Here is a 27,195-nt window from a genome sequence, read left to right as displayed (position 1 = left end):
ATTTGTTGGAGAAGATCCACGTATGAGTGGGGATCCTTGCATTTCCGTGTACTTCAAAGGTCGACTGTGTACCAACTTTCTGAATACAGAGCAGCGTTGGATCCTATTTTATGTCCTTTTTCCTTTTTTATCCTAAACTTAGATTGGATTGTTGAACTTTGAGTAGGAGTCTGTTTGGCCCACATTTGGTTGGGTTTATACTTTTTAAATCCTGTCATGCCTCCTTCCGTGGCCAAACGCCGGTAAACTTTTGTTATGTGTTAGTTTTTCTTTTCATTAATAGAGATAGATTAATGAAGGTCACCTACACAGGCTTACAAGAAAAGAGCCAGGCCTTGAGAGGCAGGCATCCCTTGTTGAATCACAGCCCTGCTACCCCATAGGAGTAAGAAAGGCAGAGGGAGGTACTCTGTTGCGTAGGACTTTGGGCTCTAGAGCTAGTAGGCCAGGTTTTAGATTTTTTCTTCTCTGCAACTAGTTGGGTAGCTCAAGGCAATTAACTTTTGAGGCTTAATCAAGTTATTATATGTAAGTGCAATGATGGCTAACTGGTAAGACAATTCACTAATGAATTCATTGATTAATGTATTCCCCTTCTGGTGAGTAAATGCCTGGAACACTGACTTTTCAGCTCGAAAACCTCTGCATACGGAGCATGAGGAAAGAAGGAAAGACTGCCGAGCTTACAGAATTAACTGTGAGGATTAAATATGGGGCACATATAAAGCACTTGCTGAGTGTGCATCCAAGAAATAGAATGTGGAAAAAATAATCAATATTGAACTTGTACAACTTCTAACATACAGAACAAACTGCTAGAAACATTACCATTGGTGTGTGAACTGTATCTTTTGAATTTTAATTCCTCCAAAGGTTGTCTTGTGTATGTAGTTTTATCCAATGAGTATGTCTTCAGGTGATACTTTTGATATCCAAGGATGATCCTCTTTAAGAGAGCTTATCCATGAAAGCCCTCATTAACAACAGTAATGACTCTGACATGGAAGTCAGAAGTTGGAATCATTTCTCAACAAAGCATGAAAACATGGTTTAGCAGAACTTGCCATGGGACTGACTCTTTGCAAAGCTGAAGAAATCCTTGGACTTGAAACATGATGCTTAAAATCTGATTATGAACTTAATATGTTTTAGTAAGTTTGCAAGTCAGAAAGCCTCCTCAGCTAATTTTAAAGTTATTGCAACAATTTTAATGGAAAGAGTTGTTAGATCTCCATTTTAATTAAGATGCTGTAAATAGACAGTTTAAATAATGAAAAAACAGATTGGCAGTTACTGCATAAAAAGCTTTCCTTTTAATCATTAATTTATGACCTACCTCTGAGCAATATAATTTTAGAATTTCCTAGGCCTACCTAAAACTTTGTAAGTTTCACATATAAATACTTTTGAATTTTAATTGTTGAAACTGTCAGACTAAGTAGACTGTTGTTACCCCATCTATTTAGATGAAATGAAACCGTTAAAATACTTGGAAATGAAAGTATATCTAAAAATATAAAGGGAAAATAAAATATGAAGGTTATTCTAGCACAACCTCTACAGGACTGCTGGTACTTAAAGGTTTGTCATTTTTCATGCACATTTTAAATACAGCTTAACAGTCATTGTTACAGAAATTTAAAAATTCGGTTCATTGAGTTGATTTTCTTTATTGTCTCTCCGTTACCTTGTTTATTTGTAGACCTTTATCTTTCCCTGCATGTATAATTGTGTGTTGTGTGTTTGTTATTTTTAAATCAGAACTAAACAGAACCAAGGTCATACTTTATGTACTTCATAAAGATTTCTTTCTCATTTGTTTCCTTAACTTGTAGATCACCGACATTTCTGTGTAATTAATATACATACCTTTTTTTTAAAGCTGTATCATATGTACTGTTTTATATTACACCAGTTTCCTTTTTCTCCTGAAACTACGGAATGTGCTTAATGTCTTAATGGCACGGAACAACAAAATTTTTGTAGCATCAGATACTTCACCTAGAACCCCAAATGTTGTGAAGACAGCAAAACCATTTTTTTTTTCCATCTGGTCATTATATTCCAAAAAGCCAGGGCTTTTTGTCTGGATACTGCAGGCTGTGTTCAGTTGCTTTCATGCTTCCCTCTAATTAGAGAATGCCAGAGACTGGGAGGTGCTACAGCATGATTATCTGAAGCCAGTCTCCTTGGGATTGAATCCTAGTTCCACCATGAGCAAGCTGTGACTTTGGGCAAGTTGTTCACACTGTTCCCTCCCCTGTGAAATAGGGTTGATCATATTACCCAACACTTAGAGTTACTGTAAAGATCAAATAAGTTAATCTACGGGAAGTGTTTAAAGTAGTGCCCAGCACGTCATGAGCTGTGTATATGTATTTGCGGTTATAATGTTATCATCGGCATCATCATTAACATTTCGCTGAGCTTGCTGTGATTCCAACCACAAACGGCTTCTCATCAAATGATACAGCATGTCATTGATTTTGAAAGATCAGGTCATGGTAATAGTGCCATGTCTTTAAACTGAAAAGATAATTGTACGACATGACTGACTTGGTCTTTAGCTGTAAGAGGGCAGAGAGGCATCTATCCAACTGTTCCATGTGCTAGGAAACTGCCGAGCAGTTTCCTTGGCCCATGAGGGATGCTGTTTATTTTATTTACTTTGACCTTTCTTTTTATTAGCAAAAGCATGGGATATTTACTTTGTGTGGTCTCAGGCATTTAAAATTTTGATTTACAGGGACGCCTGGCTGGCTCAGTCAGTAGAGCTTGCCACTCTTGATCTTGGGGTCATGAGTTCAAGCCTCACATTGGGTATAGAGGTTACTAAAAAAAAAAATGAGGGGCTCCTGGGAGGTTCAGTCGGTTGAGCATCCGACTCTTGATTTTGGCTCAGGTCATGACCCCAGGATTGTGGGATCGAGTCCCTCATTGGGCTCTGTGCTGAGTGGAGCCTGCTTAAGAGTCCCTCTCTCTACCCCTCTGCCTCCCTTCTCTGCTCTTTATAAATTTTTTGTTTAATTTGACTTACATATATATATACACACACACATATGTATGTGTGTATGTATATATATGTAATTTACTGTTTAATGAAAATGAGATAAATTCAAAAAAGTTTCATTACTTGAAGGAAACAAATTTAGGTAGATCTGCAGAAAAATTGAGCAGATAGTACAGTTTCCATATAGCTCCTACACTTACAGTTTCCCCATTGACATCTTACATTAGTATATCTGTTACAACTAGTAAACTAATATTGATACATTCTTATTTTTTTTTTTCAACGTTTATTTATTTTTGGCACAGAGAGAGAGCATGAACGGAGGAGGGGCAGAGTGAGAGGGAGACACAGAATCGGAAACAGGCTCCAGGCTCTGAGCCATCAGCCCAGAGCCTGATGCGGGGCTCGAACTCACAGACCGTGAGATCGTGACCTGGCTGAAGTCGGACGCTTAACCGACTGCGCCACCCAGGCGCCCCTGATACATTCTTATTAACTACAGCCTGGGGTTCACTCATGTTTCCTTAGCTTTTTTTTTTTTTTTCTCCTGATGTGCTTTTTCTGGTCTAGGATCCTCTCCAGTCTCCTACCTTGCATTTAGTCGTCCTGTCTCCCCTGGCTCCTCTTGGCTGTGAGTGTTTCTCAGACTTGTTGATGATGGGCATTCTTTTCAACACATGCTTAACAAGTACCCACTATTTACCTGGCAAAACATCCCTGCCCTGAAAGGGTTTGCATTTTAATAGGGAAATCATAGTCTACTTTTTAAATGTAATTTCAAAGCAGAATGTCTTGTAGTAGCATATTTAATATGACAACTATGAGACTTCTGATTTTTCCATAATTAGGAAAAAATTAACCACTTGAGTAACCTTTGTGGATTCATGTCAGATACATACATATTGCATCTCTAGTGTGTATTGTTTTTATATTTGGGAAAACATTTATCTCCAGAGGAGTTACTCTGTACATGATGAGACTACAGAATTGGAGGAAGGGGTAGTTAGTCACTTACTGTCTGTAGGGAAAATATTATCCAAAACTCTATTTTATGTTTTAAGTTTTTCTTGTAATTGACTAAAGAGGCTTTTCATACAATTGCTGCCTTAAGTTTGGTTCCAGAAAGGTAAAAAAAAAAAAAAAAAAAAAAAAGAAAGATTATAAGTATTTTTGAGTTGGAGTTGCTGAAGAATCTGAAATAGCAAGGTTTTGTTGAAACTTTGGCACTGGGGCTGGATAAGGGGCCAAGACCTGTTAAACAAAGAAAATAGGAAAATTCCAGGGAGAAAGATGTTCTGTGGCCATGGAAATTTGAGTTAGTTAAATTATTTTTTGGCAGTAAAGTGACTACATACAATTTTACTTTTGCCTTAAAAATGTGTTGAAAGCATCCTGTTCCACCTTGTCAGCTGGAGCGAATGCTGGCCTTTCCTCTTTGAGGGCATATTCAAGTTAACATCATCATTAGCCATCAGTGGTGGATAGTAGGAATTAATTATTCTTGGAAACTCTTTACTACTTTAGGATCATTGGCTTGAGCAACTGTACTCAACTGTACCCTGTACCCTTTGTTTTTTTATTTTTTTAATTTTTTTAAATTTTTTTTAATGTTTTTTATTTATTTTTGAGACAGACACAGAGCATGAGTGGGGAAGGGGCAGAGAGAGAGAGAGAGAGAGAGAGAGGGAGGGAGGGAATCCAAAGCAGGCTCCAGGCTCTGTGCTGACAGCTCAGCACAAACCCACAAACTGTGAGATCATGACCTGAGCGGACGTCGCATGCTTAACCGACTGAGCCATCCAGGCATTGTACCTTGTACCCATTGAATAATTGGACTGTGGAACGACAACATGAGTACCTAATGACTATCTGTGGAAAATGACGAATCTTCTAGAAAGACATTTTGCTGTGAGCTGTATTTTCAGCCACATCGGCCAAACTCTTTTTTAACAATTACATTGTATTTTTTTTTTCCCCTTTCAGTCTAGTTCCACTGCATGCACATTTAAAGTCAGTTTCCATAGTGACATCTGGTGGTGGCTTTGCAATCCTAGCGGGTATGTTTGGAATGATAAATATTTTTACTTTAATAGCTCCAGATTTCCGGCTTCTTTCAAATTTTTCAGCTTATTAACAACTTTTCATGAAAAATGTCTTCATTGTATTCTTGAGGTTGGAAAGCTAGTCCGTTATTGCTTCTGTCATGTTTCATTAAAGCAAAGGAATGATTCCTTGTAACATTGCTGGGTGGCGCGTATAACAGGCTTGTCTAAACTTGTCTCCGTACTCAAAATATACATCCCAGGATCAGGAAGCAGCACCCCTACCTTGTCTACTGCTTCTGTGCCATAACCTCATGATGAGAAAGGTGGTGCTCGCCTATTACCGTGCTCACTGGCATTTTCTCTCAGAGCATCGATCTCTCCTTGTCTGGCGGGAGGAAGCTCTGTGGAAAGCCCGGGCTACCGCTTCTGTCTTTCACAGCCTGGGCTTGGGGATCATCTGGTGGCATGCCGTCGTACCTTTCTCGGAAAGTGAAAGCGGAAATAAAAAATAGGAGCAGAGATGGCAGAGAAAGTAGGGGAGAAGTTCGTAAACAGGCGGGAGGCCACAGATGAAGAGTGTGTGCGTGTGGATGCCGAATAAGTTGGTACTGTTGTGGTAGGTGTTAGTGAGAAGTGTCTGAAAAACTAGGGTTTAAGATTTAAGATTTTGTTGGTTCCTTGAAACTTGTTTCAGGAAAGGAGAATTTATAACCTAGGGCGCAAAAAAGTAGTTCTTGGAAGTTGGTTGGTGGAGGGTCATGGGTAGAAGTAGGAGTGAGCTGGAGTTTTGAGGATGGACACAGTAGGCTCATTTCTCTGTGCTGGCTGGGAGGCTTAGTTGTTTTCTGGTGTTGAAGGTACAGGCTCGAAGTCCACAGGGTGAAATTTTGAAGATTCTCTTTTATGAATGAAGGTGCTGCTGAAGTTATAGAAGAAGTCCATCTATTCATGCTGTTTGCGGCTACAGGAAGCGCTTGGTAGAGAAGGGTGACAAAGGCTAGGGGTACGAACACCGTGACCTGAAGAGCGGACGCTGCTTGTGGTCAGTGGGTCTGTTGGTTGTCTCAGAGGCCAAGACCTCTGTAAATCATGATCAGTTCTAATGAGCCAGCCCCCCTGACCGAGGAGGTACCTCATTCTGGATTCTAAACTCCGTACCAGTTTAGCTTTCATAAACTTGGGCAAATCCTTTCAACTTTCTTTAAAAACAAGGGAGTTGAGCTGCTGGATTGCTAAGGGGTTTCCAGTCCATAGCTGTGATTTTGCGGCTGCCAAGGCTAGATCTGCTACTCTTCCTGTATTCTCTGCACTGCTCCCAGCCGTTCTGGGCCACTGGTCTCCTCTCCCTAGATTGAAGATGGCGCTCAGTGTAGCGCTTTATGCCTGCTTCAGAAGTTTCTGCCCGGGGTTCTTAAGGGGCTGTGTCTTGTGACTGAGCAGACAGACGAACAAGCAGAACATAAAATAATTTTGCATGCGTATGGTCTTTTCCCACCTACGTTTTATGCTTTTAAAATAGTGCTTAGAATTACAATCAGCAGTTAGAATAGTACTTAGGCACCACAGCCTGAACTTCTGTGACCAAGCAGAATCCTTGAATCTTCTTTTATTGTCCTTTAAGTGTGGGGAAGGACCCTTATTTAAGCAGTAGAAAACCTGTAGCCTCCCCTCGTGGCATCAGTCCCTCATGGCCCCCAGTTTCCTTGGTGCCGTGGAGCATGTGATCATGACAGTGCAGCCTGTGGTGGAGACTCAGAGTTCTGGAGCCCGTCTGGGGGTTGAGATCCTGCTTCCACCTCCTATGTTTCTTAGCCACTCTAAGGCTTGGAAAAGTTTGTCCTCTTTCTCATTCGTGAAGCTGAGATGAACATCTTACAGTTTGTCTGTGTCGTGTGATTTCATGCATGTAAAGCACCTAGTGAAGCCTTTTGTGTACTTCTCTTGTAAATACGGTAGTATTGCAAATACAGTAAACTGAATTGAATGGTTATGAATTTGAGCATTTTGGTTAGAAGGGGTGACTCAGCGTGCCCTCCTTCCTCTTTGGCAGTCAGAAATTCACTTTATTGTTATCTCTGAGCTGTATTAAATCATTTTTTTTTTTTTACAGGGATGTAATCAAAATACATCAAAGCATAAACATCTTAGCAATCACTATGTGATGGAAATATATACAGTCCTGAATTCATGAAATAAGAACATCTGAGCATCCCACTTACGCATACTTAGTATTTTAATTGCTGGGGCACCTGGGTGGCCCAGTCAGATAAGCATCCTACTCTTGCTCTTGGCTCAGGACACGATCTCACAGTTCATGGGTTCGAAGCCCGCACCAGGATCTGCGCTGAGGGCATGGAGCCTGCTTGGGATTCTTCGTCTGCTCCTCCTCCTCTTGTGCTCACGCGCATGCACGTGTGTGCACTCTTCACTCTCGATTAAAAACATTTTTGTTGACTATGCTTTGGTCACGCTAGCCCTAAGACTGATGGCATTTCGTTGGCACCGACATCAGAGATTCAGAGTGTTTGAACTCCAGCTCAGCCATTTGCTATGACCCTGGGAAAGTTCATCTCTTAATCTTAGTTTTTCATCTGCGGTATGGGGATAATAACACCACATGTGTAGTCAGGTTGGATATAAAGACTAAATAAAGTAGCGCATGTAAGACAGCATAGTGCGTGGCATATAGTAAACGCTGAACTAATTTGTTTCTGTAATTATCAGTTTTTAAATGCCTGCAGATCACGTTTAGAGGGGCCCGATTTTACTAAGTGGATAGCAGCATGAATTATTGAGTATTAGAACCAGAAAGAGGATTACAAGCACCAGGTAGCTGTCTTCTTGAAATTTGCTAATACTTCACCTGTCAAATGAATTATGTTATATTTTAATGGCAGAATACAGGAGGAACATATGTACGCTCATTTGTCAATGTTTAGTCCTAGTAGAGAAAACGTTGTTATTCCCTGACTTCCTCTGCATCCCTTGATGAAAAAGAGAAACTGGAAAAGATTATTTTCCCATGGTCATTAAGGACCCTCTTTCAGACTAAAAACAGGTAGAATTTTACTAATATACTGGACAGATTGAGTAAGCATAGACTATGTTGGGACCAGACAAGAAGGAAACCATGTTGAATTTATCTGACAGTTGTTTCTGTTGCATAGGGAGACCAGATATCTCCTTTTTTTTTTTTTTTTTTTTTTTTTTTATTTTTTTTTTTTCCAAATGTTTGTTTTTGAGAGAGGCAGAGAGGAAGACACAGAATCCAAGCAGCTGTCAGCACAGAGCCCGATGTGGGGCTCAAACTCAGGGACCGCAGGATCATGACCTGAGCTGAAGTCGGATGCTCAACCGACTGAGCCACCCAGGCGCCCCTAGCTCCTTTTTATTTGAGAGTTGTGAGGCTTTATTCGTTATTTCTAGGAGTGTTACAGATCCATTTTGAGGGTTTGCTAAGAATTAATGAAATAGTTGTAAATAACTACAGTGCTTTCTGGATAGTGATACTCATTTCATGATCATCTCTTTCACGTTTTAATATTTAGTTAAGTTTGGTATTTATAACTTGTAAGTCTTTTGGGAAGTGTTAGATGTGATTATCTGACATTTAAAATAAATGAGTTTTTCTGATATTATTTCAAATAAGTAAAGATTTAAATTTATGCAATAATCAAAAAGTAAAAAATACAGATTTATGCTTGGTTGAGATAAATACTCTTTCATTTCTGAGTGCAGATCAAATTGACATCTCTTATTTCTCCCATAGTATTTTGCATTAAATGGGAAACTTTAGTAATTCTAGAGTTGTAGGATTTCCAAAGTCCAGCCTGGAACCGTAGCATAGAAACCTTAAAAATAGCATTAGTTCAGAATGATATTAATGCAGAAGAAAAAACTGCAAGGATGTATTTTGCGAGAGCAAAAGGACAGGATCACACCATTGAGTGAAAAAGGGGGATTTGCTAAGAGAAATGGCTATTTCTACCTGATCATCATCCTGGGAAGTGGTTAATCCCGAGATTAAGTAAGGTTTCAACTGGTTTCAATGGCTGGGCCAAAACGTTACAGACACTTTCACCCTCTTCTTTGTAATTACGGAACTCCTGTATCACTAGTTGACTTAGTAAGAAACGTGTTCTAGTTTGGATCCCAGTTGAGGGACTTCGTGCCAACTTCAGTTAAGTCATCTATTCATTGTTGTTTGTTCATTTGATAAATAATTACTGGCCTCTGGGTAAGGAGCAGGGTAAACTGGCATTTAAGAGGGATGTGGCCTTTGCCCTTGTGGAGCTCCTAGCAGCGGGAGAATTTCTGTGTTCAGCACCCTGGTTGTCTTGCCATTTGCCTAAGGGAAGTAAAAGAAACTGAAGGGTTTCTTTCAGTGCGCAGGAGACTTGGGCAAACCCTTGTTCTGGATTTTGAAATACTGTACTCTGTTTTGTTAGCCGCCATAAGGGGCTAGTGTGTTCCAAACTGAGATGTGTCGAGAAGTGTTGCTGCAGCCTCCTTGTCTAAACCATAGCAGTGGACAAGCGAATGCAGCGTGGGTACCGGGGTGCTAGAGAGTGGGGACCCTGATCCGGGCCACAGCTTTTTGATTTTTTCTCTGGGAACCTCTGGGAAAATCAGCAAATCTCAAGTGGTCATAAATGAGCATCGGGCCGTTAGATGGTCTCTCAGTGCCCATCTTGCTGGGTTGTTTGGACACTTAACGGATAGGATATTTGTATCGTGTCCACATAGTGCCCGACACCTAAAACCAACAGTGACAGAGACTTTATAGCCGATACTACATGCCACACGCTGTTCTAATTGTTAATGTGTGTATTAGTTCATTTAATTATTTCCATTTTATAGGAAGGGAACAGAGGCACAGAGAGGTCAGACAACTTGCCCACGGTCATGCGGCTCTGACGACACATAAGACTTTGCTAAGTGAGAGTTGGTAGTGAGGTTGACACTTGGTCAAAGTGGCAGTTTGTGGTTGTTGTTGACGTGTCTTCTTCTTTCTCTGTAGGTGTCATAGAGACCTCAGACGGACTTGACCGGGAGTCCACCTCCCATTACTGGCTAACAGTCTATGCAGCTGATCGGGGTGTCGTGCCTCTCTCATCGTTTATAGAGATCTACATAGAGGTCGAGGACGTCAATGACAACGCCCCACAGACATCAGAGCCTGTTTATTACCCAGAAATAATGGAAAATTCTCCCAAGGATGTATCTGTGGTCCAAATAGAGGCATTTGATGCAGATTCTAGCTCTAATGACAAGCTGACCTACAAAATTACAAGTGGAAATCCACAAGGATTTTTTTCAATACATCCTAAAACAGGTACGTGTTAAGGTATTATGTGAAAGGTTCATGCTTACGCTTCTTGATATGGGGAAATGAAGAATTTTCTTAATTTACCACTTTATTTTTGTAAATTGTTTCCTTTTCAGGTTATTCAAAATAAGGCTTTATTTCCTGATGAAACTTTAGTCCAAATGCTGTGTTTCTTTTTGAAATTGTTTGAAATTGTTTTTATGAAGCTGTTCTATGACTTTGCTCATTAGTAGAATTTCACTTCCAGGTTAAAAAACAAATACAGTGTTTCAGTAACAGCTCCTAAATTATTGATACATCCTAAACTTCCTGCAAGTTGTGCTGCCGCTAAGTATTCCCATTTTCTGAACTCTGCTTTTTACGAAGAATTGTCAAAGGAATTTATTTGACAATTCAGTATTTTTCTGCGTGGTTTTGGAGTTTTTCCATCGAGCAGTGCTCTGTCTCTGTAGGCAGTAGGGAATCAAGATTAAGCAGTTTTCAGACTGGCAGCTGTTGCTTTCCTGAGCTGATACACCAAGTTTCCTCTCTGTTTTCTCAGTGTCTGACCCCCTACTTCTAAGGGGGTAGCTCCTCGGCTCCAGAATCCTCTTCCAAAATCCTTGTCAACTTTTACTCTGTTCTTTTACAGATTTGACAGCGCCTCTGGTTTTTTTCTTAGTTCTTGCTTCTTTCTTGCATTATTTCACACGGAAAAGAGCTTCCATGTAGCTCTCATTTTTGTTGTACTCGTTGATTTCTTGACCACCATTAAAACAGAACCACCATATGAATTGAGAAGACGGTTTATTTGCAGGAAATGAAACTTCTTATCAAATAGATCACTGGCCTTTGAGCTTAGGGATGTTTCAGTGATGTGGCACTTTATGGTAGAATGTGGCTAACAGAACATTCTGAAGGGGGAGATTGGCTGAAATATATGTACATACCTCCATCCTGTGTTTGCTAATTTTGTCTTCCCTTATTCTAGGTGAGTTGTCCTGTTCAGTCACTGGGTTGTCTATTTGATACATTAAGGAAGTATAATAAACACAAATCAAAATTAAGGAGGCATCCTCTGCTTCCTTACCAGTCTTTGCTATCCCTTACCATTATCTCCTATCCTTACCATTCTTATTTCATAATGTTCTTTGTTAAACTTAAAAGCAATTCTTTTTAAAAATTTTTTTAAAATGTTTTTATTATTTATTTCTGAGAGGGAGCACAAGCAAGCAGGGGAGGGGCAGAGAGAGAGAGAGACAGACAGACAGACAGACACAGGCAGACAGAAGGACAGACGTAGAATCCGAAGCAGGCTCCAGGCTCTGAGCTGTCAGCACAAAGCCCTATGCAGGGCTCAAACTCCCGAACCATTAGATCACGACCTGAGCTGAAGTTGGACGTTTAACCAACTGAGCCACCCAGCTGCCCCAAAAGAAAGCAGTTCTTAAGGTAGAAGGAAGCTTGAGGTCAGCATCTGTGTACCAAAATGACTGTACAAAGGTACCAGGTAGATCAGTATGTATGTTATTGTCTCTTAAAAAGCATGTTAAAATGTTGGTTTTTTAAAACCTTTTGTCGTTCATGGAGTCTGTCTTGATTGTTGAAAATTAAACGTTGTCGTTCATAGAGTCTGTCTTGATTGTTGAAAATTAAATGTAAGTACGAGATTTATTTTGAATGTATGAGAATTCGTTTTACTTGGGTTAATTATGGTCTAGCTCTTTGGCTAAATTTTGATGTATCTCTGCTAGAGAATAAGAGTGAGGTTTGGATACTTATAAAGCTAGTAATTAATTATTAAGAATGATTGAGCTGACAGAGTATAACATCCATTGATGGTAACAACCTTCTGCAAAGTAGATCTAGTGGGAACATTTCTCAACATAATAAAGTCCTTGGTTGAAAATCCACAGCTAATGTCATCCTTGATGAGTCCTTGTTTCCCCCAAGGTCAGGAACAAGACAAGGATGTCACTTTCATCCCTTATTTTTCAACATAGAACTGGAAGTCCTGCCCTCAGCAATCAGACAACAAACAGAAATAAATCCAAATTAGTAAGGAAGACGTAAAACTCTCCTCTCCCTATTTGCAGATATGACATGATGCTATGTATAGAAAACTCTAAAGACTCCACCAAAAAACTGTTACAACTGATAGACTAATGCAGTAAAGTCACAGAATACAAAATCCATGTACTGAAATCTGTTGCATTTTTATAATGCAATATGCATTTTATAATGCAATAATGAAGCCGCAGAAAGAGAAATTAAGGAAACAACCCCATTTACAGTTGCACCCAAAATAGTGAGCTACCTAGGGATAAAACTGAGCAAAGAGGTGAAAGACCTGTACTCTGAAAACTGTCAAACATGAAAGAACCTGAAAATGACACAATGAAATGGAAAGACATTACATGATCATGGATTAGAAGAACAAGTATTATTAAAATGACTATACTACCCAAAGCAGTCTACACATTTAATGCAGTCCCTATCACGATACCAACAGCATTTTTCACAGAGCTAGAACAGCCCTTTTAAAATTTGTGTGGAACCACAAAAGACCCCAAATAGCCAAAGCAATCTTGAAAAAGAATAACAGAACTGGAGGCATCACAGTTCCAGACTTGAAGTTAGATTACAAAACTGTTGTAATCAAAACAGTATTGTTTTGACAGTACAACAATAGCCACACAGATCAATGGAACAGAATAGAAAACCAGAAAGAAACCCACAACTATACGGTCAGTCTTCCACAAGGCAGGAAAGAATATTCAAAGGAAAAAGGACAGTCCCTTCAACAATGGTGTTGTCCCAACTGGACCACTTTCTTATACAGTACACAAAAATCAATTCAAAATGGATTAAAGATTTAAATGTGAGACCAGAAACCATAAAAATCCTAGAAGAGAACACAGACAGTAACCTCTTTGACATGGGCCGTAGCAGTTCCTTTCTGGATGTGTCACCTGAGGGAAGGGAAGCAGAAACAAAAGTAAACTGTTGGGACTGCATCAAAATAAAAAGGTTCTGTATAGCAGAGGAAACAGCAAAACTGACAGGCAACCTACAGAATGGGAGAAGATATTTGCAAATGACCTATCTGATAAAGGGCTAGTATCCAAAATATATACAGAACTGATACAACTCAGTACCCCCCAAACGAAATAGTCCAGTTAACAAAATGAAAAGACATGGACAGACATTTCTCCAAAGAAGACCTCTGGATGGCCAATAGATCTATGCAGAGATGCTCAACATTACTCATCATTAGGGAAATGCAGATCAGAAGTACAATGAGATGGTACCTTACACCTGTCAGAATGGCTAAAATCAATGTTTTTATTTATTTTTGGGACAGAGAGAGACAGAGCATGAACGGGGGAGGGGCAGAGAGAGAGGGAGACACAGAATCGGAAACAGGCTCCAGGTTCCGAGCCATCAGCCCAGAGCCTGACGCGGGGCTCGAACTCACGGACCGCGAGATCGTGACCTGGCTGAAGCCGGACACTTAACCGACTGCGCCACCCAGGCGCCCCAAGAATGGCTAAAATCAATAACACAAGAAACAAAAAGTGTTGGCGAGGATGCGGAGAAAAATGAACCTTCTGGCATTGTTGGTTGGAATGTAAACTGGTGCAGCCGCTGTGGAAAATAGTACGGAGGTTCCTCAGAAATTTAAAAATACAACCACCCGATGATCCAGCAATTGCACTACTGGGTATTTACCCCCAAAATACAAAACCACAACAACAACAACAAAAACACTTATTCACTAAAAATATAAAAACACTAGGGATACTTGCACCCCTATATTTATTGCAACTTTATTTACAGTAGCCAAATTATGGAAGGTACCCATTGTTCATTGAGAGATGAATGGATAAAGAAGTGATACACACATACATACACAGGAATATTAATTCAGCTATGAAAAATGAAATATGGTATTTGCAATAACATGGATGGAGGTAGAGAGTGTCATGATAAGCTAAGTAAGTCAGAGAAGGGCAAATACCATATGATCTCACTCACGTGGAATTTCACAAGATGAGCAAAGGACAAGAAAAAAACCAAAAAATAGACTCTTAACTATAGAGAACAAACTGATGGTTACCAGAGTAGAGGTGTGTGCAGGGTGGGTGAAGTAGGTGATGAGGATTAAAGAGTCCATTTATCATGATGAAAACATGAATAAAATAAAGACCAAAAAATAAGTAAATTAAAAAAGAATAATTGGGCCATATACAAATTCAACCACAGAAAGAGAAGTGGGATCTCAGAATTATGTTTCGGAAGCATTAGGGCATAGGGTGCAGGACCCTGAGCCTATGAAAAAGGACTGGTTAAGAGATTATACAAGAACATAAAGACTGGAATGAGCACCTGTAAATGATTCCTCACAGGCTTGTTTAAACAGCATACTTGCATACGTTTTTTACTGCACAAGTGGTAACCAAGTTTAGCTTCATTTTTGTGAAATAAAATGAAAGAGAACTAAGAGCTAAAAATTTAGCAGGCACTATCAGATACAAAAGAAGAAAGATCAGCAGTTTATAAACATTTCTGCGGAGGATTTCAGAGTTAAACTTTGCGTGGAAGCAGGGGAGTTCACAGACCTTGGGAGACAGAGGAATCTACAAGTTAAAGCCTTGTGATAATTCAGGAATATAACTCACCCAATTTAAAATTGCTTGTGAACTAAACTTTAAAAGGCTTTCATTTTTCCTGTCTCCCCTCCCCCTTCTAGATTAGGGCAAATCTTCTATGAGGAGACATGCTAACCAGCAAGCAATGAATGTCCTTTAGAATACCTGAGCCAGTACTGTAGATCTGGGCGTTAGGTATAGTTTTGGAGAAAGAAGAAGGCAAACGTAAAGAAGTGATGTCGGTTAGAGCTGTTGTGGGCAGCCTTGAAGCCTTCGTTATCTCTGGGGGCCGCTCAAAGGAAGATCCCTCTGCTGTGGTGTTATGTCTTGCTGAAATGTGATTAATGTGGCATTGCTGCTTCCTCTTAACATCTCTGTATTCTGACAGCTCCTAGGAGGGGATGTCTGCAGAGACGACTTCTTGATCTTCAGGGAGAATAAATCCCCTCCAGGAGTCCACAGCTAGCTCCTGAACCCCTGGGTGGGAAGCACATGCATCCTGCTGCTGGGACAGCGGGAAGGAAGTTCATAAGGATTCCAAAGAGGTTTTACTTTTTGATGAGTTGAAGACCGGTAATAGTGGGGAGTAACTGTAGTTAGTACACAAGAAGGATTTTGTTGTGAGGTATATTACAAACTATGGTTAGTAAAGAAGTCTGACTGTTTCACAGATCATGTAAAGTCTCTGATAAAGAAATAACCATATTTTAACTTGGGCATTATTAAAGATTAAACACAGCCTTACAAAGCCTGTCTCCAGATGATTCTGTTCCCCCAACTCAGCAGAAAATTTGAGTCTGATCCTCAGGGCCCAAACTGCAGTGCTTCAAAGTATACATCTGGCTCAAAACTTTGAAAGCAGACCTATTTTTAATGGGTAGATCAGTATTATTGGAGGCCAGATTGTGAAAGCTGATGAAAGAGTCTACTAGAAGAAAGTTCTCCTGATTTACCAACCATAACACCACCTGGAGACCCTAAATCATGTTCCTTAATAATTAATGGCTGAGTGAGAAAATCACTGGGCTGGAAATCAAGAGATCTGGGCGGTAGTGAGGTTTGTTTTTTTTTCCCCCACCTCTGGAATCATGGGGAAAACTGGCTTCCTGGTCCTTCTGTCTTGTGATTAGTGATTTTTGCACGCCTGTTACAGGATGTCTGTGCGTGCAGAGCACTCAGAATCGCTTGCGGGAGAGAGGTCACCACCTCTTGTGCTCGTGTACTACATTTGCTCTATTCACTGTGTGTAAGATAATCAAGATTTTAGTAAATTGATGAAGGATAAACACATTTGATGGAATAAAATGAATCTACTTGCTCCTTAGTGGTGAAGGTAAATTTAGGACCCTGGTGCTTATTAAAATGTCCAGCAGACCAGAGAAAGCCCCAGTTCACTGCCATTCAGTCATTTGTTTTCACATCAAGTATTTACTGAGCCTCTCCTCTGTATACAGCGCATTAAGCGATGTTTTGAAAATTGATAGTCTGCGTAAGTGCAGTGGCAAAGAGAAACCTGTGGGAACAGGCCACTAGGGCGGTGTTGCCGTGGGTTCGGATAAACACCCCCTGGGAGGTGAGAGCTGCCTGATGTGGTAGGTGTAGTTGGGAGGGTGGGGCCCCTTGGGCAAGTTACTGAGCTGATTTTGAAGGTAGTGAAAATGGATGGTTGCACAAGAGGTAAGGGATGTTCGTCATGTTGGGGGACAGTTCGGTGACGTGATGAGTATTAGCGGCCAAGAGATCAAGTTAGATGAGTATGTGGGGGGTTGGCTACACTTGATGGAAGGCCTTCAGTACCAGAATAAGGTTTAAAAGATCATATTTATGTTATTTTTATAAATAATGACCTATTTTCAAGAACATGTATGGAATTCTTTGAACGTTTTGTAGAAATAGGAGTCTGATGACCTAAGTCATTTTGGAGAGGAGGAAAACATGGCTGCCGTATCTGTTTCTCCTTTCATGGTATGACAAAATACTTGTTTTGAAAAACACAAATCCTTCCTAGGACTGGATTTGATCATCTGAATTTGGGGTTCTAAATGGCAGGTTTGAATGAACACTTTTGAACGTTCTTTTTCTTCCAAAGGTTTTGGCAGGAACTGTGTTTCTGCATCTCAGATGGTTCTTACACTGTTTAAGTAGGGGGGCTGGGGGGTTCTTTGTCAGGGCGTACAAGCAGATGAGATTTGATCTGTTTTCTTTTTCTGTTTTACGCTCGTTGACACCGTGAATTTTTGTAACTTTCTTTTGCTTGTGTCCAATATCAGGGTAAATTTGCTTTTCTCCCCCTCCCACCCATTCCCACCTCCCTCTGGCAACTATCAGTTCTCTGTCTTTAAAAGCCTGTTTTTGTTTTATATTTGCTTCTTTTAACATAACTTCTGTGGTTGCTGAAGTGCGAGAGAGAAAAAGAGCATAGAAGGCTAGATTATCTGAGCCTAGACAGACGCGTCACGGCTTCGTCCGGTGGCACGTCAAGGACAGAGTGGAACGGGAATCCTGAACAATAGAGACCAGTGTGCACTTCACAGGTTTCATTATTCACAAGCTGAAAACACCCGAGCAAAGCGTCTTTTTATTTAATATTAACAATTTAACTTCTGAGGAGTGATACGCTATTTTTATAATTGGCAATAATTTTTGAAGTGTTACTTTCATTCATGTGCACGTGCTTTAGAAAAGACCATGGTTTTATTCTCCTATCTGTGTATTTGGCATTTTCAAGTTTTGGATGCAAACAAATATTACTCTTCATTTTTAAAAAGCTGCGTTGAAGTATAACTGACCTTCAGTGAATTGCACATATTTAAAGTCAACAATTTGAGAAGTTTTGCCTTAGCGATGGAACAGTGAAACCATTGCCATGAACACGTCCATCTCTTCCAGAACATTCCCTACAGCTCTTTGTATCCCCACCCCCACCAGCTCCTCTCTGCCCGCTCCATGCAGCCGCTTTGGTCACTATGTATTACTTTGCATTTCCTAAAATTTTATGTAAATAGACTACTGGAATAGCTACTCTTTTCTTGGTAACGCCTCTTGTAGTTAGATATTTACTTTGAGATTTATGCATGTTGTAGTGAGTACCAAAAGCGTGTTGCCTTTTTTTTTTTTTTGGGGGGGGGGGGGTTTATTTATTTTGAGAGAGAGCGTGTGCGGGTAGAGAGAACCAGGAAAGAGAATCCTAAGCAGGCTCCACACTGGCAGCGCAGAGCCCAGTGTGGAGCTCAAACTCAAGAACCGAGCTGAAACCAAGAGTTAGATATTTAACCAACTGAGCCATGCAGAGGCCCCCAAAGTATATTCATTTTTATTGCTAAAATCCTTTGCATAGGTACACTGCAGCGTATCCGGTCACCTGTCGATGGGCATTTGTGTTCTTGCACTTTTCGGCTATTACAGATAAGAGCTATTATGAACATTTGAGAATAAACCGCTGTGTGGGCATGTACTTCCATTTCTCTTCGATTTCACCTAGGAGTGAAAAGTGTCTAGAAATGGTCTTGACACTATAAGCTGGGCCATCTGTCAGTCTCGCCCTGTTGGTTTCCCATCTCGGGGTGACTGTCTTCTTCTGATAGCTGGTGTCCCATAAACTGTTATTTCACTTATTTTGTCTGCTTGTTTCATGTGGGAGGGTAAATCTGATCCCATGGCGGGAAGCAGAAGTTCAGCTTTTGCTTTTTAATTAAAAAAATATTTATTCAGGGGCACCTGGGTGGCTCAGTCAGTTGAGCGTCCAACTTCAGCTCAGGTTGGAATCTTGCGGTCAGTGGGTTCCGGCCCCACATCAGGCTCTGTGCTGACAGCCCAGAGCCTGGAGCCTGCTTCCGATTCTGTGTTTTCCCTCCCCCCTCCCCCTCTCTCACCGTCTCTCAATAAGTACACATTAAAAAAAAAACCTCAGAAAATAAATAAATATACATATAAATGCTTATTCAATTTAGAACTGCCAGTAAGCCTGTATATACTGTTAAAGCTTCACTGACTAAGTAGTACGAGTGTTCTTAACCAAATTTGTCCGTGGTTTTTTTATTTTTATTTTAAATTTTTTTTCAACTTTTATTTATTTTTGGGACAGAGAGAGACAGAGCATGATCGGGGGAGGGGCAGAGAGAGAGGGAGACACAGAATCGGAAACAGGCTCCAGGCTCTGAGCCATCAGCCCAGAGCCCGACGCGGGGCTCGAACTCACGGACCGCGAGATCGTGACCTGGCTGAAGTCGGACGCTTAACCGACTGTGCCACCCAGGTGCCCCATGTCCGTGGTTTTAAGGAGTAAAAAAGTTTCTAGGTTTATCTTAAACAGAAACTTGGCACCATCCTGGGTGTGTTTCTGGAGTTGGTAGAAATACAGGTCATTATACACTTCTCTCCACGAAATGTGTCACAGTGTTGTACCTAATGCTCAGAATGGTGATCCTCAGGTTCTGGCCGGTCCCACTTGTTATCACGATATACCATTTACGAGACTGGAAAGCAGGTGTGTGTGTGCATGCGTGCGTGCCTGTGCGTGGATAACATACTTCATAAATGATGTTGCTTGTTACAAATAGGTAGTGCATTCAGAGTCCAAAATGCCAAAGGTACAAAAAGATACCCAGTGAAAATTTTTTCTTCTTTTTCGGTTCCGTAGATGGTCTGCTTTCTTCCTTAATATATTCACTATGTTTTATTTTCTGTATTCTTGATGCCCAGTCTCTGACCTGGGTAGATACTGCACCTGTCAGGATTAGCCAGCTCTTAGAGATTCCCAAGGATCCACTTCTCATACGCACACTAGCCGATCCAGAACCCGTACTTGGGATCCCTTCCTTTATGGAGCCACAATCCATGCACCTTCCCGGATCATCCCAGGTTCAGGTACCAGACAATCAGCTCAGCCCTCTCCAGAGCCCGCTGAAGTAATTCAGACTCTGCAGTCTAAACCTGCTCTTCCTGCTCTGCCTTGTGTATTCTGTAGAAACCACAACAAAATCTCTTGTCCCCTACCCCTCCACCCCCACCCCAGCTTTCTCCTTGTTCTTTCCTCCTGGCCAACCCAGTGCGGCCCTGGGCACCGCGTCTGTGGTATGGTGCCTCCCTTCCTCGTAGGAATTGTTAATAGTGAAAGTGCTCTCCTCTGACATGTTGGTCTCACTGTACTTGAATAATAAGAAAATCTACATTTTGAAACACTTTGAGGCAACTAGTGTTTATAGTTTCTTTTCCTAAACAAGCAAGAAAACATGTTACTCTTTTTTTCCCTCTTTTTCAACTGGGTACCAGCACAGTATACATAGTGATAGTCGTCTCGAGTTTTTCTTGTAACAGTATTAGATATCGTGCTTTAGGAGAATAACTGTATCAGTGGGCTGCCACGTTATTGCAGGAGTATATGCTATTGCAGGAGTATATGCGCATGTCCATGTCAATTTCACCACCCTTCTTGCTGAACCCCTGGTTTTATGCCGTCTAGTAAATGTATTATTTTTTATACCTTCGCATTTGTGGATGTGCATCTTCCTGTTTGGGAACAAACATACTGAAAAGGAATTTTTTATGGCTAAAAATAAATGCATCAGAAATGTTAAGTGAAAATAGAGGCATCCTTTTTGAAAAAATGTGTATGTGTGTATGTGATTTCTGTCTCTATGTGCATCTTAAAAGGGTTTAGGCTCTTTGACAGCTGTTGGATCTGTTTCCATCCACTTGGAATTTTAAATGGTTTAAAAATGATTTGGCGGCTTTCAGCTGTTTTCTTAGCTTTTCCTGTATCAATTCTATTGAGTTAAAATTTCACCTCTTTCGGTGGCTGATTTCTTCTCATTATTGGATCTGGAGCACACTGCACAGTTTGAATCTTGTAAATCCTGCTGGTTCTGTCTCTTTGGGCTGATTCCCATCAGGCTCTCTCATGCCTGTTACCTTTGAGAGTTGAGCTTGAAAAAGACCGCCAAAGAGAAACCAGCACACTGTGGCTTTCCTTCTTTGGCTACCCTTCTGTGTGGTTCTCTGATCTTTCCTGTACCACTTTTCCACCCTGCCGCCATCCCTTGACCTCACTTTTAGATCAGGCCGGAACAAAACTTTTGTTAGGAGTCACAGGGCCGGTGACAAGCACAGCTTATCATGTATTATGTGCATTGTGCTTCATATATTACAGGCGACCTCACATAATCTTTATAGGAAACCCTGTGAGACGGCTACAGACTGCAAACCAAGAGTCGGCTGTCTTCCCCATCTGTCTTTTCCCCATTTTGTAATAATTACATGACTTCTGAGAGGTGAAGGTCACCTGGGGGTAGGTGCCAGAAAGACATAAATTCCGTGACTGCTGCTTGTGGAAGCACAGCCCCATGTTCACTTGGTGTGCCCTTGGGTCTGGGATGTAAACATGGTTTGGGAGCCAGTTTTTCTGTGCCTTCTCTTTTTTTTTTTTTTTTTTTTTTTTTTTTTTTTTTTTTTTTTGTATTGAGGAATTCCTGTGTGACATAATAGTTGCTCTTTAGGCTAATCTTCTCTAATAACTGAAGGCCAGGGCACCTGGGTGGGTGGCTCAGTCGGTTAAGTGACCGACTCCAGCTCATGTCGTGATTTCTCAGTTCATGGGTTCAAGCCCCACATCGGGCTCTGCACTGACAGTGCAGAGCCTGGAACCTGCTTCGGGTTCTGTGTCTCCCTCTCTCTCTGCCCCTCCCCTGCTTGAGCATGCGCTCTCTCTCTCTCTGTCTGTCTCTCTCTCTCTCTCTGTCTGTCTGTCTCTCTCTCTCTCTAAAGTAAATAAACATTAAAAAAGATTTTATATCTTCTGGCCGAAGAGCAGCAACCTTCTAAATAACACTAGATGTTTAAACTTACTTTTATTAACCATGGACTGCAAACACCATTAAGCTTTTTCTGTAAAGGGTGAGGTAGTAAATATTTTAGGCTCTGTGGGTCATACACCAGTCTCTGTCACAGCCATTCAGCTCTGTCACTGTAGACTGAAAGCAGCCATAGACAATATGGACATGAATGAGCATGGCTGTGTTCCCATAAAACTTTATTTGTGGATTGAAATTTGAGTTTCATGTGCTTTTCCTTTGTCACAATACATCATTCTTTGATTGTTGTGTCTAGTCCTTTAAGAATGTAAAAGCCATTCTTAGCTTGCCTGCCATACAAAAACAGGTAGTTTTCTGGCCCTTGATAGGTTGATGTAGTTACTAGTTAACTAGTTGGACTAGTTAAATTGTTGGTTTATTTCTCAGGGGGTAGATTATTTGATATTCTTCAAGTAAAAATAGAAAATTTTTCCCATTGCTGTAAGCAGTGAATGCTTACAAAAGAGAATCTGTGTTTTGTTTCTCCAGGATATTAAAATTATTTTTTAAAAGAATCATAGTTCAATATTAGTTATCAAGGTCAAAATCTCAGATAAAATTTAGCAAGTTGATGATAAACTATTAGATCTCTTCTGCTTTGAGGAAAAAAACATTGTCATTAGAAAATAAAATATTTCCAAGTTTTGAGATTTCACACTTTTCCTTTGTCCTGCTGTATCCTGTTAAAAATATTTCAGAGCTTGGAGTTCCAGCTCTCAGAGTCAGCTGTATGTATACTTATCACATCTTTGACCAGTTCTTGCGTTTTGTTTTTTTTTTCCATTATTTCATTCTGAATTAAGATATTCACCCCTAAAGTAACAAATTACAGCTTACACTTTGTAGAGGATCACTTTATACAGGGGCCTGTTTTTCATCCATTTGTTTACATAGAGGATAGACTATTTAATGTAGAATTAGTTTAAGTTCGGTATGAGGCATGTTATTTGACTGCAGATGGATTTGGTGGTATTTATACATAGGTAAGTTATACACATATATACGCACGTGTGTGTTGTGTGTGTGTGCACGCGTGTGTGTAATTTATATGGAGTGATCCCTAAAGCATGGCGAAGATTTAAAATTCTGTGATTTTTGAGTTTGCAGGTATGCTGGGTTGCTGGGAACTCGCCCATGTAGTCCACCATCACATTGCGACTACCTTTTTTTTTTTTTTCTCAAAGTAAATGGTGTTTTATTGTGGCTGGAACGGAGGCCGAACAAAGTGCAATAGGAAGTGGCTACAGCTGCAAACAACTTCCAAGCGTTTCCGGTAACATTCGATAGCCACAAAGGAAGGAAGTAAAGGGCCGGTCACTTCACAATGGCAGGAATTCATCGAAGGGGGAAAAAGTTTACCTATTTGTGGACTTCTTTCAAAGATGTGCACATATTTTAAAGAAGAATCTGTAGATTTTTCTTACCTGTTCCTCTGCTTATTTTTTATTTTCTAGTGAAATGTGTTATCCTTAAAGTCTGAAAAAAGGAAAAGCTTTATTCCTTGACTTTTTTGAGCATATTGAAGTGGATATGCTTTGCCTCCTAAAATCTGTTAATATTGAACCCCTAGGATCAGTTTTATTCAGGGGCATTCTGTTTTGTTTACGTATATATGTTGCTGAGTATCATTTGTTAAAATTATTTTAAGGACCGATATTTTCCATTTACGTGCTTTTTTTGGTCAGCGTGATGTGAACCTTATAAAATGGGTTAAGTTTTCTTTCCCTCTCTACCTATGCTCTGTCTGACGTTGAAAGGAATGTTGAAGGCAATTCCCAATAAATTGCATCTGGCTTTTGATCTCCTGTTTATCTTAGGCTTTAACACCATGAAGTTTCAACAAGAAACAGCTAGTAAAATAGAATTAAAGCCAGAAGGGAAGTCTGGGAGACTTGCGGGTATAAATTCCTACCCAGCCACTACCTGTGTGACTTTAGATTGGTCATTGGATTCATTTTAGAAGGGTTTTCTAGGGGACTCTGAAAAGTATTTCATTTTGAAAGGGTTTTCTAGGGAGGGGACTCTGAAAACTCTGGGAACTAAGTGAGTTCCGAGGGCCTTTCCAGCCCTGACAGTCTCTGAATAGAATTCCATTTTTGGCTCGAAGCCTAATCCTGCTGGCACCAGGACTGCAGTGACGAGCAGTAGCTGCTCAGATGGCCGCAGCTGCCCGGAGGGCTCGAGACAGGCTGTCGTTAAACGCAATCTTACAACACCACCTAAAGAAAGACCGCGCAATAGGGCACAGTGTCTCTGAGCTCATGGTCTGCAGCTCCAAGGGGATGGGTGTTGAATGAGAACTGTAGGGAAAATCGAAGGTTCGCTCTTGGCCTGTAAGGCAGTCTGTACTTTTAGAATGGGCTGGGGCAGCACTGCCCAGCTTCCCTGCCTGTCTTTCCGAGTCTGCTCTGCCTTTTCCGTGTGGGTGCGTCCAGCCTTGGTGTAGGGCTCTGAGGGTCAGGGCCTACCCATACTCGTTTACTGTATCCCTCCTAGAAGCAAACGTGGTGCCCAGCATGTGGTCGCTGCCCAATACTCATTTTACAGTTGAGCGATAGATTTTTAAAACAGTGGAATTCATAGGATTTTCATTTCACCTGTTAGAAGAGGTTCTTAAAAGTTTGAACAGAGAAATGCTGTTTCCTGTCAAGTTATCTCTCCCTTCTACCTGAGGTGCCCTCTGTCAGCCTGCTGTGTGGTCCTCAGGACTTCAGATGGGATCTTTGTGTTGTTTTTTTTTTAAATTTTTAAATGTTTGTTTATTTTTGAGAGACAGAGTGCGAATGGGGGGGGGGGGGGCGGAGAGAGGGAGGCCCAGAATCTGAAGCGGGCTCCGGGCTTCAAGCTGCCAGCACAGAGCCCGACGAGGGCTCGAACTTAAGACCTGAGCTGAAGTCGAACTTACCGAGCTACTTACTTGACTTACCGAGCCACCCAGGCGCCCCTCAGCTGGGATCTTTGTAAATTGCAGTAATCAGCCTATAATGAGAACATTTTCATTTGATTCAAGCTGGTCAGGAACAGATCGGTAGGGTAGAGTATCCCATGGAAAACTCTACTGAGTGACAACCGTGTGCTGCCTGGAATTCTATAATTACTGTCTCCTGCTTCCTTGTCTCACTGTGCCTTCCTTGCTTTAATACTTCATTTAACAAGTACTAATTTTAGGGGCACCTGGGTGGCTCAGTTGGTTAAGTACCCGATTCAGCTCAGGTCCTGATGTCACCATTCCCGGGTTTGAGTCCTGCGTTGGGCTCTGTGCTGACAGTGTGGAGCCTGCTTTGGATTCTGTGTCTCCCTCTCTCTCTGCCCTTCCCCCACTCGCACTCTGTCTCCCTCTTTCTCAAAAATGAACAAAACAGTAAAAAAAAAATTAAAGTAAAAAAAGAAATACTAATTAATTGGGGGGGGGTTGCTGTGTGGCTCAGTTGGTTAAGTGTCCCACTCTTGATTTCGGCTCAGGTTGTGATCTCATGGTTCAGGGGTTTGAGCCCCATGTTGGGCTCTGTGCTGGCAGCGTGGAACCTGCTTTGGGTTTTCTCTCTCCCTCTTTTTGCCCCTCTCCTGCTTGTGCACGTGCTCTCTCTCGAAATAAATAAATAATTAAAATAAAAAGGTACTAATTGTATTGCTGCTTCTGTGGTCCATCTCCTATTTCTTTTCTTTAGTTTATGTTAATTTTTCCTGGCAGTAGGCATTTTACTGTTTTTTTCTTAGCATACAACGTATGCAAGATGAATGAGAGGTCATTATGGCTAAAGTGGAGAGGATCCTTGTGGCGAATGTAGAGCAAACACAGGTACATTTTTTCTGACAAAAGATATTTTACCGGGTAAATGGTTTTTGAAGATGTTTTCTCTTATTATTCTCATGGTACCCTGAGGCCCATGGTGCTTGTTCAGTGAACTCTTAAAAGATCAGCAGGGGGTTGAAAAAGAGGGAAAAGAAAGAGCAGTAAGAAGTTGTTTTGGTTTATTCAGAATAAGAGAGTGTTTTCTATCTTGGTTTTTAGTTGAAACAACTTTCTAATTGTGATTTTTGTATTTTATAGGCATTAAGCTAGTTTTTGTCATTATTGTTAATAGGGTTACTGAAAAATGCTTAGGCACTTTTTATTTCACTATTTTACTATGTAGGAGGGACAAGTATGAAAAATTATAAAGATATAACTGATGTACAATTTGTTGCATGTTTTATAAATTAAAAAAAAGGAGCTGACTTAGCTTGTGTGTGATTCTAGGCCAGGCTAGTGTAGGAGGTCCCCCCAGAGCTGAGAGCCTGCTTCCCCTGCCTTTTGAGGGAAAGCATACAGTTAATTTGAATTATTTGGAGCATTTGGCACTTTCCCACTCCAAAGCGTCTTTGGGTGTAAGACCTGCCTTTTAATTATCTCCTGATAGAATGATACCTATAAAGTCATATTTCAAATGAAGACAATAATAAAATACAGAGAGCCAGTATGAGTGGTTCTTTTTGGATTATGAAATTGTTTGCCATTGTGACCTAATTTTCCCTCCTCCTCCTCCTCCTCCACTCTCTCTCCCCTTCGCCTCTCACTCCTTCGTATTTTTTCAGTGTTTTTGTTTGATATCCGAATGAAAAGGTTATTAATTTTCTCAGGCTATTGTAGTTATCACGAACAGGGTGGCTTAAAACAACAGAAATGTATACTCTGCAGTTCTGGAGGCCTGAAGTCAGAAGTGTAAGTGTTGGCAGGGCCACACCCCCTCTGAAGTTTCTCAGGGAAAATCCTTCCTTGCCTCTTCAGGCTCCTGGGCTCCTGGCACTTTCTCGGCTTGTAGCAGCAGCACTCTGACCTGTATCTCCTCCTGCACGTGGCCCTGTGGCCCACGTCTGTACGTTCCACATCTCTCTCTCTTCAAAGGATGCGTCGAATTTTGGATCCTTCATAAATTTGGATCTTACCTTGAGATACTTAATTATATCTTGAGAGACTAGTTTTCAAATAAGGTCACAGCCACACAGGTTTCAGGGTGGACGTATCTTTGGGGGAGGGACCAGCATTCGTTTGTGCTACAAAAGGTAATTTCTAGAAAAAAGGAAAATATGCTGCTAAACGGAAGTTGATTTAGCCATTTAGATTGTTGTTTCTTTTTATGTTGGAAAAATTACATTTCATTTAACTTAGGTTCTAACAGGATTTAATGATTGGGGCCTGTAGCTGAAGATTTGTGAGGAAGGTTCTGAGATGTTTTTGGCTTTAGTAAGAAACTTAAGAGCAGTTGGAATCTTCATGTAGGCTCACCAGACCATTTCTGCAAAGTAAGTTCTGTAGTGTTCATTATGGTTCTTGTTTTTGTTTGTTTTTAAT

The 27,195-nt window shown here is 40.8% G+C and overlaps 1 protein-coding gene across 10 annotated transcripts in view; it reads left to right on the top strand.

The window, feature by feature from the left end:
• Positions 1-27,195, top strand: part of FAT1 (FAT atypical cadherin 1) — a 135,024-nt gene that overhangs the window by 45,622 nt on the left and 62,207 nt on the right. For all 10 annotated transcript variants that reach the window (XR_005794948.1, XM_040490016.1, XM_040490013.1 and 7 more), the window contains one exon: positions 10,076-10,390. Coding sequence is in view for 9 of the 10 variants with exons in the window: in XM_040490016.1 (XP_040345950.1) it covers positions 10,076-10,390 (315 nt within the window). In the remaining variant the exon portion in view is untranslated. The remainder of the gene's footprint in view (positions 1-10,075; positions 10,391-27,195) is intronic.

Source organism: Herpailurus yagouaroundi, unplaced genomic scaffold, assembly GCF_014898765.1.
Source record: "Herpailurus yagouaroundi ecotype Mexico unplaced genomic scaffold, PumYag 181, whole genome shotgun sequence".
Lineage (NCBI taxonomy): Eukaryota > Metazoa > Chordata > Mammalia > Carnivora > Felidae > Herpailurus > Herpailurus yagouaroundi.
The sequence above is the reverse complement of the archived record's forward strand: the minus strand, read 5'-3'. Positions and strand labels throughout refer to the sequence as shown.